General features: G+C 40.6%; 2 protein-coding genes across 3 annotated transcripts; one reads left to right on the top strand and one right to left on the bottom strand.

Annotated features, from left to right (window-relative positions):
- Positions 1–1,247: 1,247 nt before the first annotated feature.
- Positions 1,248–19,702, bottom strand: rnf207a (ring finger protein 207a). 2 transcript variants are annotated; one of them, XM_020614529.1, is made up of 18 exons: positions 19,614–19,702; positions 19,204–19,394; positions 14,115–14,247; positions 13,753–13,897; positions 13,483–13,564; positions 13,331–13,406; positions 12,725–12,850; positions 11,270–11,316; positions 9,965–10,037; positions 8,938–9,006; positions 8,413–8,481; positions 7,156–7,262; positions 4,445–4,622; positions 3,725–3,910; positions 3,426–3,477; positions 3,197–3,314; positions 2,295–2,387; positions 1,248–1,728 (listed from the first exon to the last, which is right to left on the bottom strand). In XM_020614529.1, the coding sequence occupies exons 2-18, from the start codon at positions 19,392–19,394 to the stop codon at positions 1,614–1,616; spliced, it is 1,860 nt and encodes a 619-aa protein (XP_020470185.1). In that variant the 5' UTR covers positions 19,614–19,702; the 3' UTR covers positions 1,248–1,613. The 2 variants fall into 2 exon arrangements, with proteins under 2 accessions (XP_020470185.1, XP_020470994.1); XM_020615338.1 differs by having other exon boundaries at positions 1,642–1,999.
- zpr1 (ZPR1 zinc finger) lies at positions 15,108–16,932 on the top strand. Its single transcript, XM_020616514.1, has one exon. The coding sequence runs from the start codon at positions 15,339–15,341 to the stop codon at positions 16,668–16,670; it is 1,332 nt and encodes a 443-aa protein (XP_020472170.1). The 5' UTR covers positions 15,108–15,338; the 3' UTR covers positions 16,671–16,932.
- Positions 19,703–19,758: the final 56 nt, after the last annotated feature.

Raw genomic sequence — 19,758 nt, 5'->3', positions numbered from 1 at the left:
TGATGAAGACTTGTGTTTAAAATGCAGCCTTGAATGAGGGTTTTTCCTTTAGTCTATCCTGTTGTAAAGTGAATGGAGCAAAGGTGTCTTAATTGTTAACAAAGGAGAACCATCTCTCTGTGAATCTCGCCTCTGAATGTGTCACAAATGCCTCTCAGAAATACCTTTTTTGGAGCAAAATAACCTTTGGAGTTTTATGTATTTTCTCCGTATGCGAGGGAGCTGAGCAGAGCCTGAGAGAGAAGGAGAGAATAATGAACAATGAACGAGGAGGTGCTTCGATGAGTGCCGATGATGAATGACCATGGGGAGGGAGTACAGGACCAGAGCACAGGCACAGCCATTTGTTACTCTGCTGTCACAGATGTATTTTTAATGAATCTGCACTTCTGATTCCTCTGCAGAGCAGGACTGCTCCTTAAGGCCAGCGTGACCCCAATAGTTGCTGTGGAGCTGTAGCTCTGAACAAACCCACTTTAGCTCCGACTATGTAAAGTAAATAACTTCTGTTTGTTGAAGTCTAGCTCCTCATTATCAGCCTTACCTGAGCAGAGAACAGGGGTCGTCCTTGTCTCTGTGCTGCTAGCAGGTGGGGAGGTTTCACCTTGAATCGCTTCTGTGTACTAAGCTGTTTCTTAAAGACACCGTTTTTCTTGGCAGAAAAAGAAAGTCCTTCAAAATGTTTTACAGTCAGCAGCACTATCTTCTGGAACCACTTAAAATTCACATTTGTCTGGTGATATGAGGCAGCTCTACTAGCTCACCCTGCTTTTGCAGCAGTATAGTAAATAACTTTATGTTCCACTTTTTGTGTAAATCACTGACATGATTAATTAAGAAGAATATATAGGGCAGAAAGCAGGAGAAGGGAGAGGAAAAGAGGCAAACCTAGTTGAATGTAGGCTGAGCAGGAGATTGGGGTTAAGGCCAGTAACTTTCACACACTTCTGTCATTTCTGGGGGGGGGGTTGGTCTTCTCCAGAAACAATCATGGGGAAGACCGCTTCATTTTGGAGGAGATTAATGCTTGCACACATCAATATGAGACCTGCGCTGACACCCAGAGTGACACACACACTGTTGCACTTGCTGTCGCACCGGTTCAACAATCATCAAGATCTTCAGACCTGGGCGGTCACTCATCATCAGCCTCCAGCCTCCACAGAAATGTTTCATGCAAAGAATAGATTCTGCTAAAAGCAATTCAACACTTGTAGAAAAAAAGACAGTGACAATTTACACTCAGCATATTTATCATTTTAACAGTCAAAGCACAAACAGAACAACAGTCTGTCGCTGTGTTAAAGAGGTCCATGGCTCCTAAACAGCGCCAGAGGAATTCTTCATGGGATTGTTATGTTTGTCCATTTTGAACAAGGAGGCTGTCCGTGTCAGGCTCTGACAGCTGTGAGTCATTGATCTCTATGTTTACATCCAGTCAGTGTCAATCCAAGGGCTCGTCTCGGAGCTGTTGACAGCTCCCTGCTGATGAAAAAATGATGTGTATAGAATCTGGACAGCCGAGTACATACTGTACCATCCTGGGCTTGTTATGGTTGAAATAGGAACCATGACTGCAAAGGGGCAGGGGGGAGAAGAGGCGGACATGGTGTTTATGAAGGCATCTCACTGTGGCTGGTCGTGTCTGTGAGGCCCCTCTGCCTGCCTGGACGATTGTTCTTGACAGAGCTCTCCCCTGACTCGTCTGTGACGCTGCCCTGGCTGTCACTGTCAACAAGAGTAAATGAAGAGCCTCACTCCAAAATCCAACAAGTATTTATTACATAATGCTATTCTGATGCCAGAGACTTTGGTTAATCTGAATATTTAGAGTAGTCATTATCACACATTTAAATGATTTGTGGATATTTGTACTATTTTTTTGTGCATTTATAAGAGACCCAATTTATCACCAAGGACATAAATTACTAGGAAAACTATAGATCATGTACAGAATACTTTCCTTTTTCTCCCTTAGCTCTGCAAATAAACTTTGTCCCTACAGTGAAACACAAATCAAACCTTTAATTATCTTTCAGTGAGAAGAACCATTTTATGAATGAGTGCAGTTCTTAAATCATTATACTGTATAAAGTAAAATGAAATATAAAATAAACCATTTTTATGCTTCACAGTGGCTCGTTAACTTGTTATATCTGCTTCTGTAGCTAACGTACCTCGATGTACTGCAGTTGCATGTGTACATAGAAACTTGACTTTATGTTAAATTCTGTCTAATACCAGGTTTTACATTAAAAAAAAACTACAGTTGTACATGCAGTATGCGTCAGTACCTGTCTTGACCTTCCTTTGCTATTGTGCTGTCATCATAGATTTTCAGCATTGTTTCTTTGCGGTCATCGTGGTGCTCTTTAGGCTCCTGAAACCTAGAAAACACATTTTGACATATGATAACTTTCCTCAGTTGTGAAAGCCTTTAAAGGACAAGGCTGGTTTCATTCTTTGTTCTCCTTAATGTCAGCAGATCCCCAGGCCCATCGGTTCCTACTGAAGGTGTAAATCTTTAAGAACGGATCACAATAATGCTGTTTCATCTTCTTTGCTCGGTAATTTGCTAAAACCACAGGGCATTGTAGTTTTATGATGACTGTTGCAGACTATTTAATACAAATTTGCTGCTCTAGTGAGTATTTCCTAGAGCAAAGCGATGCATGAGGAACTGAGTTAAGTTAAACTACAGTGTCCATATTCATGGTAATGAAGGAACATGTCTCCCCAGTGCAAAGCTAAGGTTCACCGATGTGTTTTTAATTGTGTTTGGACAACAGTAGAGCTGTGTGGTACAAAGGAATATCCCACACAGAGAATATTACATATAATATAACTGGTTTGGTCCTTTTCATGAGACTTGTTGAACTTAATTAGCCTTATCCTTAAATGTTTAACTCCTCTTTAAATGGATTTCATCATTAAAATGAAAACAAGGCAGCTTAAAAATGAGGGAAAGTCACATTGACTTTGTTGGGTGACACCAAATTTGGAAAAAAAAAGAAATCAACTACAACTGTTTACAAGACATACAACTGTACATCTATACATGCTTTGTGAAGTGGCTCTTCATATCAAAGCTTTGCTGAAAAGCTTTTATTTCTTCCCAGTCAGTGTCATCAGTCAGCCAGTATGGCAGCAGATGGACCGCACAGTAAGTAGGTAATACATCTTCTGAATAGAACACCTGGGCTCGAGTCTCTCTTTGACTTTGGCAATGGACAGGATGTAAGGGCTGATCTGTCTGGCGATAGTGGTTAGGTAGGAGTTCTCCTGTTTCAGCTGCATCAGGTCATGAAGCTGGGCTGGAATAATAAAAAAAAAAGATTATAATAGCATCAATATATGAAATGAGAAACAGACCAGACATGAGAAAAATATAAATGTGTATTTTAATGTGATTTTTAAAGACAAACCTTCATAGATCTCCTGTTCATTCGTGACCCTCTGGAAAGTCTCGTCCCAGATCTGTGAAGGAAAACTGGTCTCATAAAATGAAACATTAACTGAACTGAGGTCAGTCAACCCATGGCACACTTTGACATTTGCTACTCTTCTTTTTCCTGTGTTTACATTCCCAGCAGGCAACATTTATAGCGGTGGCTGAAAACTAGCTTGTTAGCATGCAGCTAGGTGCACTGACTGATGACAAATGTAGAAAACATTTTGTCAGAAGTGCCCGACAGAGCTAGGCCAGAACATTAACCTGACGCACCTCTTCAAACATGACTCTCATAGTTTCCACAGTGGAGTACTGGGCTGCTATCTGGCTGTCAATGTGCAGCGATCTGTCCAGGATCTCTCCCATTTTATCTGTATTGATGATGGAGTGGTGCTTGGTCAGGTCTCGGTGCAGCTCCTGAATCTGGTCCTTCAGATTCTGAAACTCTGTCTGAAGAGTCTAAGAAGACACACATCCAAATGTGAAACTTAAAAGGTGCTTCAGTGTCTTTAACACAGCACAAATTTGATGGATGTGCAGATGCTAGCTGAAATGCAGCTGAGCATGAGAAGCTTGTTGCCCACTAGACAGGCTGAGAATGAGTTTGCAGAAGAATTTATGATGCTGCCTTTTCACTGCTTTATTTTGAGGATCAGAGATGGCTTCTCATCGACTGCTGTGGACCCCATGAAGAAAAGTCTGCAGCAGTTTTAACCATGCACATGCAACACAGGAGATTTATAAATAAACTATGAACATAAACTCACATTTTAATACATACAGCATCTTACTTCCAGTCAGTTTATCCCAATAAATAATAAGTTTGACCTTAGATTATGGTTCTATAGTAACAGTGAATTCCTTACAACTTCCTTGTGAGTGCAATTCATTATACACTTTCTGTCAGTTTATAAAATAATATTCTTGATAAACACATGAAGTAATTGCCAGAAATGTGCCTGTAAATCGACTTCATGTCACAGTGCTGCTCACCCTGTAGGTGTTCTCATAGTTGCGGCAGTGCTCGGTGAAGGGTGTTTCCCTCCCCTCGGCCAGGAGGACCTTGGTGCAGATGTTGCGGTGAGCAGTGGGTCTTCGCCCCAGCACAGAGCCCAGTGGCATGTCACTGAGAGATGGGGAGCGGCAGGTCATGGAGAGAGGGGACTGGAGCCTGTGGTGAGGGGAAAAACCATGACAGCTGACTTGTTTCTCTCACTAATAATTGAATGGCATTATTTGCCACCAACAAAATATTACTTGTAGCCAACCCCTGTCTCTCAAACCACAGAAGGGTTAAAGCTTCATAGTATGTAAATACACTAAACCCTGTTATTGACCAAACTGATCAATAACACTATTGCTTGCATCAGCTTCTACACTTAAACTATATAAATATTATATAAACAAGCTCATATGTGCAGGTTTTCTTCACATACTCTTAAAAAAAACTAAGAACTGAATACATGTGCATATTATTTGGAGTCTACTCTGTTTTTCCAGTTACTGGCTCCCTGAGCTGTCGCTGCTAGCAGCAGGGCACTGGTGCATTCTATATGCAAGAAAACACAACCTGAATTTCATATTCACTGCCACTTATGGCTCTCGATCTTATATGCAAGATAAACAACTATGGTTTTCTATAGAAAATCTAATCTAACCATATTCTCTGTTTAACTTTTCTTTGTAGATCCCTCAAGAATAACTCAGTGGTAGTGTCTGTCTCTCTGTTATAAAGAGGTCAAACTTTTCTTTTACATCAAATGAACTTTCATTTATTGACTTTGAGTTGATTGACAATTAAGTTTTGATTTCACTACTATCAGTTCTGAGTAATTCAAAAGAAACTTTTCAATCATTGCTCATTGTGTCATGTGCATGAAGTGAATCAACACACCAGACAGTAGAGAGAGCTTGTGCTGTCAGTCAGAACACTCACATTACCTTCACCAAGACTAAACATACATTTACATTTATCTGGTCTCTAGTAAAACCTCAGTCCTGCTTTATGAAGACATTCTGCAACAGTGGAGATGTGAACAAATCCCTCTGACGTTGCATTACCAGCGCTATCCTCTGAGCGTCCAGGTTGTGTCCCAGCACAGCCAATTAAAGACTTTGACAGTGCTACAGCAATAGCATCAGCTACATGAAGGAACTCATCTGTACAGCTTCTGTTCTGTGAAATTATGATAACAAAAAGCTAGCCGTCCACCAGTCTCTGCCCGGTCTGCATCCTGCATAGTGGCTGACAAGTGGGAAAAGGAACTCTGTGACAGCAACTGAGGATGCATCAGACATAGCAACACAATCAGTCGCGCTGAGCAACAAGCTGATACCAGGTGGGCGGCGCTCTGAAATACCATACGGTGAGGAAAAGCTTATTTCTATCCCCATCTTTGAACTGCTGTATGAGGTGGACTAGAAAAATGGTGGAGTCAAGCACCTTGTGTAACTACTGTCATCTCACTTTTCCAATGGCATTAACAGAAATTCACCAAAAAGCAAAGACAGCCAGGCTGTGACCCTGCCTCTGGTCTCACTTCTAGTTTACTCTCTAAAAGTCTTTTACTTGAACCTCCACAAAACTGCAAAGACTTAAGATTGATAAATAAAATATATAGACATTTACCTGGGATCTGGTAGGCTCTGGGCCCTGCCTTCTTGCCCACTGTTGATGCAACAGAAGACTTGTCTAAAACATGTATGCTCCTCTCTCTGCCATACACATGCCATCCTCTCAGCCTCCCAACGAGTGATGCCAATTAAAGAGCTAAAGCATTGACATCAGTGACCTGGAACAAAGCAGCCCCACCGCTTCTGCGTGCCAACCTCCAGATGAATCCTGGAGAGTTCTGTGAAATTATGATAAAAATAGTGCCAGCCGGTCCGTCACCGATCCCAGCCCACTTTACGTCTTTCACAAGCAGGGTGCTAAACATGTTGGAAAGGAGCGTCATCAGTGTTGGCATTAGTGGGTGGGCTTAAGGACCTGTGAACAGTTGGGAGACACTGATGTGGCAAAGAATCTGTCATGGGAGTGGGTGTATGTGGGGAGGGACATGAGGCACAGGAAAAGGGACAATCTTTGTTCTAATGGGTGTTTACATAAAGAGAATATTTACTGGTGAGTTAATAGAATTGTCAAAAGATTAGATTGTATTGTTTATGCTCTGATGTTTTGCTTTCTGGTGGCAAACAAACTGGATATCTATATAAAACAAGACATCAAACAGGAAACTGCTGTGACTATATACATCTATGTTCATCCATCCCTTTCTCGGACGGTAGCGGCTTTGTTCCTGTCCTGGCCCCAGCAGAACCGTAGCTTTCCAAAACCTCCTTCCAAGCCCCCATGCAACAAGGTGACTTACGTAAACATATCAGTGTACAGAGCTTATAGACAGACAGAATGGCTGCCACAGTGGGACTCAGTGTGGCGCCTCTTTCCTTCATGCTGCAGTCTGCGCTGTCTACCATCTGTACTTGCAAACCATGTGGGGATTTTAAGTTTGGACGCTTCACAAGTGTGAAATTTTCTGCCCAGAATTTTTTCCTTTTCTTGGAAGAATCTAGAAGATGTCATGGCAGTGTTCAGGCATTAGAAGTACATTGTAAAATAAAACCTTACAGGAAGGGATCATTTAGTGATTACATTCAAATGGTATTTGGCAGCTGGGTCACTGACGTTGGGTTGGTGATCTTACCTTGTTGCAACACATGTAGATCCAGCAACAGAGGGGGGGCAGCGCTGTCCCAGCAGCAGCAAGGGCTCCAGAGAGCGGGCGAACTCGTTTCTGTAGTCTGTGTTGATCTAAGAAAGAAAGAAAGCTCGGTGATGCCAGATTCACACCCATTTCTACAGTGAACCCTACAATATAATGGAAAGAAGAGAAACCTTAAGAAGTAGCAATATGACAAATATTACTAACAATGGTGTAATTGTTATTCTCATTATCAGCATTTAGAAGAAAAAGAAATGAAAGAAAATCACTAAACAAGCCTAAAAGATTCTGGCTTAGATCTGGGACGTTTTTGTTTAGAGACAGGTGTCAAATGAAAGGCCAAACCTGAGCAGGGAAACATAAGGTATGTAGATGCTTTCATACAGGGCACTGGGGGTCACTGAATGATTTTATGAGAATGAAAGTGATGTTATAAATATGCTATGGATGTGGCAAAGATCAGAGTTGAACCTGGTGACATGTCAGACAGTGTTCACCATCACAAACATGGAAACATCAAAAGAGGAAACTGAAGCTCTTCTGCTGTTTTTTTCCTATGACTTAAAACCCATCTATGTGCTCCTGATTTACTATACAGTATTTATTACACAATAATTGACTTGTTTATCACTAATGACAATGATAAATACTGACTGTGTTTCTCAGATCTTTTCCATTTTCTGCATTTGGTTCTGTCAGCAGCACCAGCTGAGCTCCGTGTGGAAAAACACTGCAGCAGCGACTGATTAACAGGGAAACATTGCCACAGAAAAAGATTTTTGACAAAATCATTTTATCTCAAGGTTTGGTTACTAGCTTCTTCTTGGCTCTGGAGTTCAATGGGCCTTGAGTTATTTAGTCAAGCTGCTTTTCTCAAGGTTTTAGGTGAACTTTCAAACCTAATGAACATTTTTTGATGCTACCAGATTTTCGGTTCGTAGCTGTTTAGGATTGATTTCTTGGTTTGTTAAACGATTGTATAGTGTAAGCAAAGAGACCTTTGATTTTACCTATAAAACTATAGTAAAAGGTTCTTTGTGATATTCATAGTCTTGTTTTTGGTACGTTGTGGTTGTCCTGCTTGTACAGTAGGTCTGTGTTCTACAGTGGGTTCACTAGGTTCATTTATGCTGTATCCTCCATAATATAAGAGCTTTGTTGTTTTGCCTGTTTTTGTCTTTTACTATACATTAACATTAACCCGTCTTTTGTCTGAGTGTGAAGGCTGTTTCCACTCACTTTGCTGCTCTGCACCGGTCTCAGTCGATGAGGGAGCTTTACAATCCTCTTCAGCCTCTCCATGAGTTGCTGTGTGAGCAAGAACATCTGGGTGTGATTGGGTGACTGGTTTCACCTCACTGAGAGACTACAGGTAGCCTCCATTCAGACCAGCTAATACTGAAACATTGCTCTTGCCAAGAAAAGTTCTTCAGAACTCCTTCAGTGTCCTTTGTTATATACAATGGACAGGCTTGTTTTAGACTCATTGATAATGGAAAGTGTCATTCATAGTGTGTACATCAAGGTATACACAGTGCGTCAACACTTCGACTCTGTTGAATTTATTCATTTTTGTTGACACTTTTTGTCCAGTTGTTGATGTGAATTTTTAGACTTTGTTAGGTTTCCTGTACACATTTTCCCCTTTCCTGCCCTCTCCTTCGTTCTTACCTGCATGTAGCGCTGTAACTCTGTATTAATATTAAAAAATAACCCTATGACATGCAATAATAATAATAAACCTCCAATTGTTGCTGTACTCACATAGCCCATGTCCAAAAACTCAAACTTGTTGGCTGAGTTGAGGAAGGCCGAACAGGTGACGAGGTGAACCTAAAAACATCAGAGGCTGAAGGCTACGTTTCATAGGTGAGGGATGGAATATGAGACAGCGGCAAACCCATACGTATTTACATCACGTTACATTCATCCTACATCACCTTCAGTAGCTAATGTTCAGTGTAAAAACACTCTTAGTTTTACAGAATTAAGGGAAGATTTCCCTTTTTCAGATAAAAAAGTTAAATAGTTACAATTTCATAGTAATTTTACAAATATTTCTTTTTTACTGTTTCATAATTTAACTAGCGGGCTTCCCAGCATGCACTGTGTGAGAGTTAAGACTCTTCACTTACTCTTTCTTTTTCAGTTTGACAAACCCATTCATTGTGGAAACTTATTGTGTCTGTAATACAGTTAAAGTAAATCTAGGACAATATGTTTTTATATAATATTAAAGGAATTATGCAAACCATGATGGTCATTCTGGGAAGCCTGGGAAGAGTAAATGGTAAATATTTCTAAAATTACTATGAAATTGTAACTATTTTAAGCCTTATGTGAAAAACAAAATCTTTTTTTTTATTTGAACTTTATGGTAACTCACATCTACAAGATTTTCTTGTTATTTTAATTTTGGCATGATTTTTTTTAATTATGTTGGAAATAAAAGTAAAATTTGTCAAATATATATGAAAAGTCTGTAAAACTATGAATTTTTTGTACAGTGTATTTCGAACTTGCTCCACCAGCTATGACAATAAAATTCTGCTTACACACTGCTGCATCAGTATTTTCAATCTAATATTGTCATATGTAATAACCTACCACTCTCACTGGTTTGCAGAACTTTTACTTTTGATAATTATATAAAGTCCTTTTTGATGAGAATACTTCTGTACTTTTATCAAAGTAGACGTTTGCAGGATTTGTACTTATAAATACTGTATGTTAGAAGCTGTTTTTGTAACCACTTATTAATATTTATCATCAGGTCTTTATTTGACTCTACCTGGAGGGTTGGTAGGAGGGCCGTCAGGTGTGACAGCTGTTCCTTTAGTGCTTTCTCCTTCTCCTCATGTTGACTGCAGACACAAACAGCATGTAACACTAAACCATCCACGCCTGCCAAATACTCAAAGGATTCAGCTCAGGAGATGCAACCACAAGCTCCATATTTCCAGAAGCTAATCTGCTCTATCTGTCTTCTCCCATAACAAACACACAGGGAGAGACACGGGGTCGGACACACAAAGATGGGCATAAATAGACCTTAACACCCTTCCAGGAACCCAGTCACTGGATGACTTCCAGGCAATGTAGAAAGAGGGACAGAGAGATGGATGACACGGGGCACAAAAAAAATTTCATTAAAGATCCCCACAGAGTGCAACCGGATCCACTTGTTCAATCACATGCACAAAATTGCTCTCATTCAATCACGGCCATGCATACAGGACATGAAGTGCTCAGAAATGGTTTTGATTCAGACTCTTGCTGACAGGAAATGGAGGTTTACAGATTCACAGAGAATGTGGAAACAAAGATGTTTGTTCATCTTCCAGTACCATCCATTTCTGTAATATCTACAGTAACTGATATGTAATAATGTGATCTTAAAGACTCGTCAGTGGCAAACCTTAGAAGACATTAAGTCAAACTTAACTGACTCCTGTTGGCATGTTGTAGGAGCTTCAGTTATCACAGTGGCTGCATACTTACAGGGTATGCTACTGTAAATGAATGATTTCAAAGCCTCACACTAGGCACTTATTGCAAGGTAATGTATTCTTTTTTTTTTTTAAATCACTTTGCAGTTATGGTCCTGCAGGACAATATACTGTGCTGAAAAAAGGCTTGACACCACATACAGTAAATGGGTGCTGCAACAGATGCAAGTTCCTCATTTTTCAGTAGTTGGTGCAAAATGTACTGCACAAAATCTGAAGCCTGCATCCAGTCAGCAGCAGTTGTTCATATGCTGTATAGTTGTATACCAACCCCTTTCACTTTGCCTCATTTTCATTGATTGGGCCACACGTGCTGCAGGTATACAAATGTTATTCCACTGAAGTGGTTTTAATTCAGCACCATGCCTTGTTCAAATGAAAATGTTTGGTGAGGAAAGAGATTATTCCAGAGCAAGCAAGGTGCTGCTCTTCATCACATGAAATACAAAGCTTCCTGATACAATGGAAAAGGTATCAAGTAACCCAGTGACAGGAGGATAATAGCATTCAATTTAGTAAATACAATGGCAATAAAAGAGCATTTCCAAATAAGGACTGTAAATCCTTATATATTTCTTTTTTTTTACCTCTGAGCTGCTTTGAGCAGAATCTTCTTCCTCTCTGCTAGTTTTTCCTATCAGAGAACGACAGAGAACACAGCCCATTTACACTGCTGTGAAAATGCCCTTGAGCTCTCTAATACCTAATGAATTTTCAAGAGTATGTGGAAAAAACAGACAGAAATTCAACAGTGTGGTGTCTGCGATCTGGGATTGTTCATCATGCAAAGCACTCGTCTCTCAAACTTAAGTTAACAGGGACATCCAGTGGCCATGGAGGTGCTGTGTCCCACATCCATACTGATTCTGTGTAGTGTGTTCACACTGGACTAGAGACTCAGTGAAAAAGACATTCTTGCTGAATATGGTTGATTTCTTAGTGAGCTGTTGATGCACACTATGCTGCCACAAATTGGAAAAATTGAAATAAATTGTTAATTGTGTGAAAGCAGCTCCAAAAATATTAGAATCCAGGGAAAAATATGTTGATGTCTTTTTGTGAAGTTTAGTTGAAGTGATATTCCAAAGTCATGTGATTGACCACAGATGTCACACATAGTGAATCATTTCCTGCTAGTATTAAGTGGTAATGTATGTTGAAATGCTTCTATACTAACTGATAACATAGTACACACTGACAACGAGTAATACAGTAGTAGTACATTCTCTATAGCATTAGTACAAATTTGGGACACAGCAAAAGAATATATGAGTCTTATTGTTAACTTAGACTAGACTCGTTAAATTTAACACATAGACAGTGAACACCAGACGTCTCAAAAACCAAAAGTATCTGAAAAATTCACTTTAGTCTACTTGTTCGTAGTTGACATAACTTTTTCTAAACAGACCTAACGCAAGTTGAATTCACCTGGGATGCTGAGGGGCAGGGACAAATGTTGTTTCAAATGGTACTTTAGCAGCTTTTTGAAATGATGTAAATGTTTGTAATGATTAGGGAAAACACTGGAAACCATTACATCACACTGCTGGAAGTCAGCATGACACCAGCACACTGACTCCAGACGGGAAATGTTTCAATCCCAGTCGGATCTTTCTCAGGTCAAAATGTTGGTACTGTATCAAGTGTGGTATAACCCCAAGAGGAGGAAGAGATGTACACATTTCTTCTTCTCCAATGGAAGAGTTTTACATCTTTACACTTCACACTCTGCCACCAAGACATCTGAATTAGATTAGACAGAGAGATAGATACAGACACATTTTGGATGTTGCTTTTTGTGGATAGCTGTCCACATGCCTTAGTGGTAACATAAATGAATGTTAGGGTAGATAGTAGTAACACAAAATGTGTTCCATATGAGTAGGGGTTTTCTGGTAAATCACAGTCTTGATGTTTTTGTAATGTATAATATTATAACAAACAATGTGTATTTATTGAATTATAAAGTGCTTTACGACCTTTACCCCCCTTTACCCCTCTCCCAGACAACATGTGTCGCATCAGGGTCATTATGTTACCTGCAGGCTGTTGAACAGGCTGCAGATTGCACTCTCTTCTTCCTCCACATTCAGACACACTTCGCCTATCATCGCTCTCAGCAGGACAATTGCTTCTCGAGCTGAGGTCTGCAGCTCCTTCACCACCTACAGAGGGCGGAGGAAGCTGGCTGTCAGTGAAAGAACCATTGTCTACTACTCGTTTGACATCAATCATTAAAAGCTTTGTAATGTCATGCTCAGAGAAGGCTGAAACAACAATTGTAAGATTATACAGTTTTGAATCATTTTATTGACATTGCACAGGTGTGTACTCGGTTTTCTTTTATACTGTAAACTGGGATGATAAAGATTTACTGGTAACTAAAACTAGCATGAGTAGTGAAGTATGAACAAACATTATTTTAATTTAATGACAGCTAATTAAGAAATGCTCAAATCATTTGCACTCATTTATATGTTTATATATTCAAAATGCACTATAATGAGCTAAAAGATCATTTGAGTGCACCTACACTGCACATTATCACATTCTCATCACCACAGCTACATCCTTGACTTATTTAAATGCTAAATGTTTAACTTGAATGTTGCACATATGTATGTTAACAAACAGGACTCGCTTACCAGCACTGCCTGGTCCAGCATCTCACAACCCTGCATGTAAGCTGTTTCAATATCAATGCAGTGAGTCCGACTCTCCCTGTGGTAAACAAGGACCATCTCATTTAATGTGGAGAAGAGAAAAGTCATGCATTTTGTGTGGTGAATTCACTCACAATTGCATGTCTCTGAAGCACTTGATGCAAAGCATAGACTTATTTTCAGTTGAGAACAGGATGTAGGGCTCCTCATGGAGAGCTGCAGAGACACAGATGCTTTTTAACTTCAGTGCACAGAAGTGCTAGATTAGCACTTAACATTACAGCCCAGGAAGTTCTGACAGAACACAGGAGGGCCATAGCTTACAAGCAACATTCTTCTGTACTGGTGTAATAAAACCTTGCTGGCCTGTAATGCTGCAGAATTAATTTACAGGTGGCACTCACAGCACTTCCTGTGTTTAGCTTTGGTTCTCTTGGCCAGGGAAACAATCTCATGATGGGAAAACATTCTGGCTTTGTGAGTCAGCTCCCTGCAGGCGCCACACAGTGGCTGGCTGCAGGTGTTACAGTAGTACATCACCACTGTGTCCTGTACAGAAAGGGTATATAATGGTTGTAATGTCATGGTTTTATTGTTTAAAGCTATGTACGTTAACATTTGATTTTGAGTCACCAACACTTCATGGTCAAGCTTTCATAAGTGTTCATTTATCTTCTGTCTGTGTCTCGCCTACATATTCTTTCAGTATCTGTTGATGATGCTATCATGCCACTAAAACTTTGCACAAAGTAAAGTGTTTTAGTACCGTTTTATTACTTTCCTGGTCACAGTTGGCACACTGAACTGTCTCCTCAGCGTCTGCATTGTTGTCAACTAGGAACTTCAGCAGACGATCCTCTGGTGGGAGTCCATTATTCCCTTTTACCGTGGATAAATATCTTTGGTAAAGGACAAAAGATGAAATGGCTTGGGGGACATTTAGTGAAAATCCAGACATTTATCTTCAAATTAGTAATATTTCAATCTTTAATTATTACTGTTTGATGTGATAAAAATGAAGAATGAAAGTGCAGTGAAAAGTGATTTGTTCTTGTACTGCTGTTGTACACTACCAGCTTAATGCTGTTTAATTATGGGAAGGTTATATTTCATCAGTGTATGACAAGAGACACAAAATCAAACCAGACCACTCCAACTGCAAACAAATCAAACCACCCATTCTGGTAAAAAGGTGTATAACAACAACAATTTATTATGAAATTATGCCCACATACATCTATCTATGCAAGACGTATGCAAAGAGCATAAATCCAGCAATTCTGAGGTCCATCCCAAGCAAAGATAAAAAAAAAGAAGAATAGAAATGGGAGAAAAACAATCCCTAAATGCTAGCAGCTGATTTTCATATGACCACTTCAAACCAAAACCACAAGGTACAGCATCCACGTCACAACTGGACAAGTCTACAAGTCCTCAAGCCCCAAAATGTTTCTAATTATGTATATTTTTCCAAAATTACTGTATATGGTTCATTTTATTGGCAAAGCAAAGCGAATTTATGTGAATATCGCCTTCCAACAACATGGTACTTAAATGTTGTATTAAAACATTAAAGATTGTTAGCAGATGTAATAAAAACAATAAAAGAAGAAATCTAAAAATGACTTATAAAGAGGAAAATGAAAGATAAAAATGAGTTAATTTTGAATAGGAATACAATATACAATTCAGTGCTCCATATAAATAAATTGTTTTAATTATATACAGTAGTATCTCTAAAATCATTGGCGCTGCCTCTTTGCAGCAGTTGGCGGTGCAGTACTGCCGCAGCCCTGAGGGGACAGCAGTGACGTCCAGGACACTGCTGCCGTCGAAGAAGAAAATGCGGAAGAGGTTATGAAACACGATGAGCTCAGTCGTCGAAGCGTGGTTTATCATCTAGAAAGTTCCAGCTGAAGACAACACAGAACGAGTAGAGACAGTGCGTTTAACAGTTTGTGTTTTTAGCGAAACGTATTCGGGCTCCGAAATGTCTGCCATTACCCAGGAGAATGTGCGCGGCGGGAGTGTTTTCAAGGATATCAGCGCCGATGACGAAGACGTGCAGCCGACGGAGATCGAGAGCCTGTGTATGAACTGCTACCAGAACGGTACGACCCGTTTGCTTCTGACCAGGATACCGTTCTTTAAAGAAATAATAGTCAGCTCTTTCAGCTGTGGAAACTGCGGCTTCTCCAACACTGAAATTCAGTCTGCAGGCCGGATACAGGACCAAGGCGTTTGTTATACGCTGAAAGTCAAAAGGAAACAGGATTTAGACCGGGAGGTCGTGAAAGCAGAGAGTGCAACCACCCGGATCCCCGAGCTGGATTTTGAAATCCCACCCTTCACCCAGAAAGGCTCACTTTCTACTGTTGAGGGACTTTTAGACCGAGCAGTTTCAGGGTTGGAGCAAGACCAACCCGTCAGACGAGCGAATGACCCTAAGGTTGCTGAGATGATAGATGACTTCATCCAGAAGCTGAGGAAGCTAAAAGATGTTGAAAATGAATTCACTCTGGTGATAGAGGATCCGTCAGGCAACAGTTATGTAGAGAATCCAGTTGCCCCTCAGAAGGATGAGAATCTCACTATCTCCCACTTCAAGCGGACAGCCCAGCAGGACGTGCAGCTGGGAATCAGACCTGATGATGACCAGGATGAGGAGCCAGCAGGCAGTGACCTGCAGACCATGAGAAATGAAGTGCTGGTCTTCAACACCAACTGCCCAGAATGCAATGCGCCAGCTGCCACCAACATGAAGCTTGTCCAGATCCCTCACTTCAAGGAGGTCATCATCATGGCCACTAACTGCGACAGCTGTGGCCACCGGACCAATGAGGTGAAGTCAGGTGGAGCCACGGAGGAGCTTGGCACTAGGATCACCCTGCACATCACCGACCCTTCAGACGTAACGCGAGATGTACTCAAGTCAGAGACATGTGCTGTCATAATCCCAGAGCTGGAGTTTGAGTTGGGGATGGGAGCTCTGGGGGGAAAGTTCACCACTGTGGAGGGGCTGCTGAGCGACATCAAAGACCTGATCGTGGGCAAAAACCCCTTTGTCCACGGGGACAGCTGCAGCACAGATCGGGTACAGAAGCTGAAAGAGTTTGGAGAGAAATTGGACAAAATTATCGCAGGAGAACTGAATGCCCACATTATCCTGGATGACCCAGTGGGAAATAGCTATCTGCAGAATGTGTACGCCCCAGAGGCAGATCCTGAGATGACTGTCGAGAAGTACACCCGCTCATTTGAGCAGAATGAAGAGCTCGGTCTGAATGACATGAGGACTGAAGGATATCAAGAGAAAAACTGAACAACTAGATTATTCTGAACAGACTTGATGAGTCAGTAGTTTCTGTTTTGCCCTAAGACCTGTGTAATATTGCCTCATATTTCAATACATTTTAAGTTTAAGCACTGGGTGCATGGTTGTTTCCATAAGTCACTTGATTTGTATAGTAGTAAGAAAGAGATGCTTCTGTTATTGAAGTTCAGTTATGCATTCTTGTGACATCCCAGAAGATGGCGCTCTGTAGTAGCTGAATAAAAGGATTTTTTTAAGCCGGTGAACCACACACTGTGTGACAGATGAATCTTTTTGCACACCTGTAACCATAACATCTCAATGAAGTGATATCTACATTGATAGTTTAGCTCTGCTCTTTGATTTTGAAGATACTAGAAGATGGTTTGCTGCTGTATTTGAAATTCTGACTAATTTCTGCACTAATCTATGAATCTGTGTACTATAAACACAGATTTACTGAATTACATGCTTCTAAAATATGGATGCTTTTACATAGCAATTTACAGGACAGTTTCCCTGTAGAATAAGAACATTTTAGAGCAACTTGTGAATGTTTTCAATATTAATTAAAACATTTTATACTGAAGTTAAAGTAGCTTGTTTTATCCAACCATCCATGTCCAAAACGCCAAGGTATCTATCCACTAACAAATATCAGACAAAAACCAAAGCTTGTTTTTTTGGCTTGCAGAACTGGCTTCTTTACTATTTGAATATATTTATTATTGATGCTAAATAATTATCTTACTTATTACTTATCTCACCTGTAGTAGTTTGTTAAATCTAGTTACAATAAGCAGAGGAGAGGCTATAGAGGAAGATGCAATGAAGTGGTTTCCTGTCACATTAACTGCTTTTTTGCAGGCCTGTTTGACTTAAACCTTAGGCTGTTAGCCTAATTCTAATTCAGCTGCATTGATGCAAATACTCCTCGCCCCCTCTACTGTGTGTGTTTTATCTAGTTTTCATGGCAACGGGGATCTATTGTGTTCTACTAATAGCAGACTAGTGAATTCCTAGATTACATGGTTCTTGAGTGAGCAGCTGTTTGCAGGCTGCGGCTGCGGCTGGAAATAGTAGCTGCCAGGCAGCAGGTCTTTTTAGCCTGAGCCCAGACAGCAGAGCTCACAGACTCTGTGCCTACTTTCCAAAGAAAACCAAGGATTGTCTGGGTTTTCCCCTCTCATTTCGGAATACTTTGGACTGGGGGTGGCGCCTGCGGCTGGAAATAGTAGCTGCCAGGCAGCAGGTCTTTTTAGCCTGAGCCCAGACAGCAGAGCTCACAGACTCTGTGCCTACTTTCCAAAGAAAACCAAGGATTGTCTGGGTTTTCCCCTCTCATTTCGGAATACTTTGGACTATGATTAAAAACAGGTTACTTAGCCATTACTTTGTCTTAGGCTGCTGACACATATGATGAACCTTAACACTGTGAGGCAGATGAATGTAAATCACAATACTTAGCTCATAGTATAATGTGGAAATTTGAAAAGAACACAGATCATTAGGAGCTAGGAGGTTTTTATGTGATTCTCAGTGTGAAACTACATCTAAAAAATATACAGTATGTTACATTATATAAGCTGCTGAGAATAATGTAGTGACTGGAAGCCTGAAGGTGATTGTAAACCATCTGTCATTCCTTAACAGGGGGTGAAATGGATTGGAACCAAGTGCCTGCTTTTGATCGCCCTAAGCTGCAGACACCAGTGCCAAATGCCAGTACACTTTGCTTGTGTGACTGGTCTTAGCCAAACTTGTTGACCCTGCTGAGGGCTAAATCAGAGACTGGGCTGCTCCCCCAGCCACTCAGTCCAGCTCCATACCCACACCAGGCCAGCAATGGGCCCGCTGAGCAGCCCGCTAAAACCAAACCAAAGAGACTTGATGTGCTCTGAAACTAATTGGATTCTCCTTAAAGCTCCTGCATGAACCAAACCAATCTACTAATCAAATTATGTGGAACGAATCCCTTTGGGCAACACTGCCCGAAACTGGGACCTGTGGGAAAATATTTGGCTTTCAACACAAAATGTTTGCCTCTCCATGGGGTAGGAAGGAGAAAATATATATATATATTATTGTAGTAACATTTGTATCATATTTGCGCAGCTGAACCCACAGCATCACCAAATATCCTCGTGATACAAGCTGTGAGAGGTTGTAATTCAAACTGAGTGGTTTTAGAGGCAACCAAAACAGTTAGTCAGTTTGTTTGGGGATTAATGGCTTAGTACCACAGGTGTGATAGCCAGGCTCAGATATCATATTAGGCACGGTATTCAGCAACCCTTTTAGTTCAGAAAGTTGTTTTAGATCTTCATGTTTTTAAGGGATTATTTACTTATCCTAAGTACATGGCAACATATTTCCTTGGAAAGCTAGAACAGTCTGTGATGGAATTTGAGTGTGGAGATAAAGAACATAAACTTCTCACTTTTGCAGGATGTTCAGAAATGACAGACTTTGGCATTGTAAGACTGACAATCTGTATGCAGCCTAAATTGATCCGGATCAACCTCAAAGTGCTATGTCTTACCCACAGAGGGGGCAGCTGAGACGGCCGTCACTGGTCCGGCCTCGCAGGCAGTGGGCACAGAAGATGTGATAGCAATCCAGCAGACATGGGGACTTGTACTGCTCGTCACACAGGTGACACACCAGGGGGTGGACATTTGTACCATCCACATTACACAGATTATCCAAACTGGTGAAAATTCCTCCTGCCATCTGCCGACAGTATGAATAATGACAAACTGAGTGTATCACTTGACAGTTATTAAAAGGCATCATCACATCACTAAATAAAAAGCTTCAGCATGTGATATGATATTGAGCTACAATCTAAATATAGCAGTTATTTTAAGAGCGGCTAAGCTGAATGTTTGATCAACAGTTTGATCAAGACAGTCAGATATCTGTTGAAATAGGAACTTTTTTTTTTCTTACCTTGTCAGGTGTGCTTTGAGTTCCTGGAGATTCAGTGACAGCACACAATTTACTGGCAAATAAATTGCATCAAATACATTGTTGACGCCAACATTAAATGCAATAGGCTAGTCTGCAGAAAGCACACCGAGCCGCTGATTTATCT

The sequence above is a fragment of the Monopterus albus genome, unplaced genomic scaffold (genome assembly GCF_001952655.1).
Source record: "Monopterus albus unplaced genomic scaffold, M_albus_1.0 scaffold1.1, whole genome shotgun sequence".
NCBI lineage: Eukaryota > Metazoa > Chordata > Actinopteri > Synbranchiformes > Synbranchidae > Monopterus > Monopterus albus.
Note: the sequence above shows the minus strand (reverse complement) of the source record. Positions and strands in the feature narration are given on the sequence as shown.

Excerpts from the sequence above, each read along its gene's own strand:
- rnf207a (XM_020614529.1), bottom strand. The coding sequence starts at position 19,394 with ATGGCAGGAGGAATTTTCACCAGTTTGGATAATCTGTGTAATGTGGAT. Across the intron at positions 11,317-12,724 it reads GCCTGTTCAACAGCCTGCAG|GAAAAACTAGCAGAGAGGAA; the intron begins GTAACATAATGA and ends GTTCTCTGATAG. Across the intron at positions 7,263-8,412 it reads GACCGGTGCAGAGCAGCAAA|ATCAACACAGACTACAGAAA; the intron begins GTGAGTGGAAAC and ends TTTCTTTCTTAG.
- zpr1 (XM_020616514.1), top strand. The coding sequence starts at position 15,339 with ATGTCTGCCATTACCCAGGAGAATGTGCGCGGCGGGAGTGTTTTCAAG.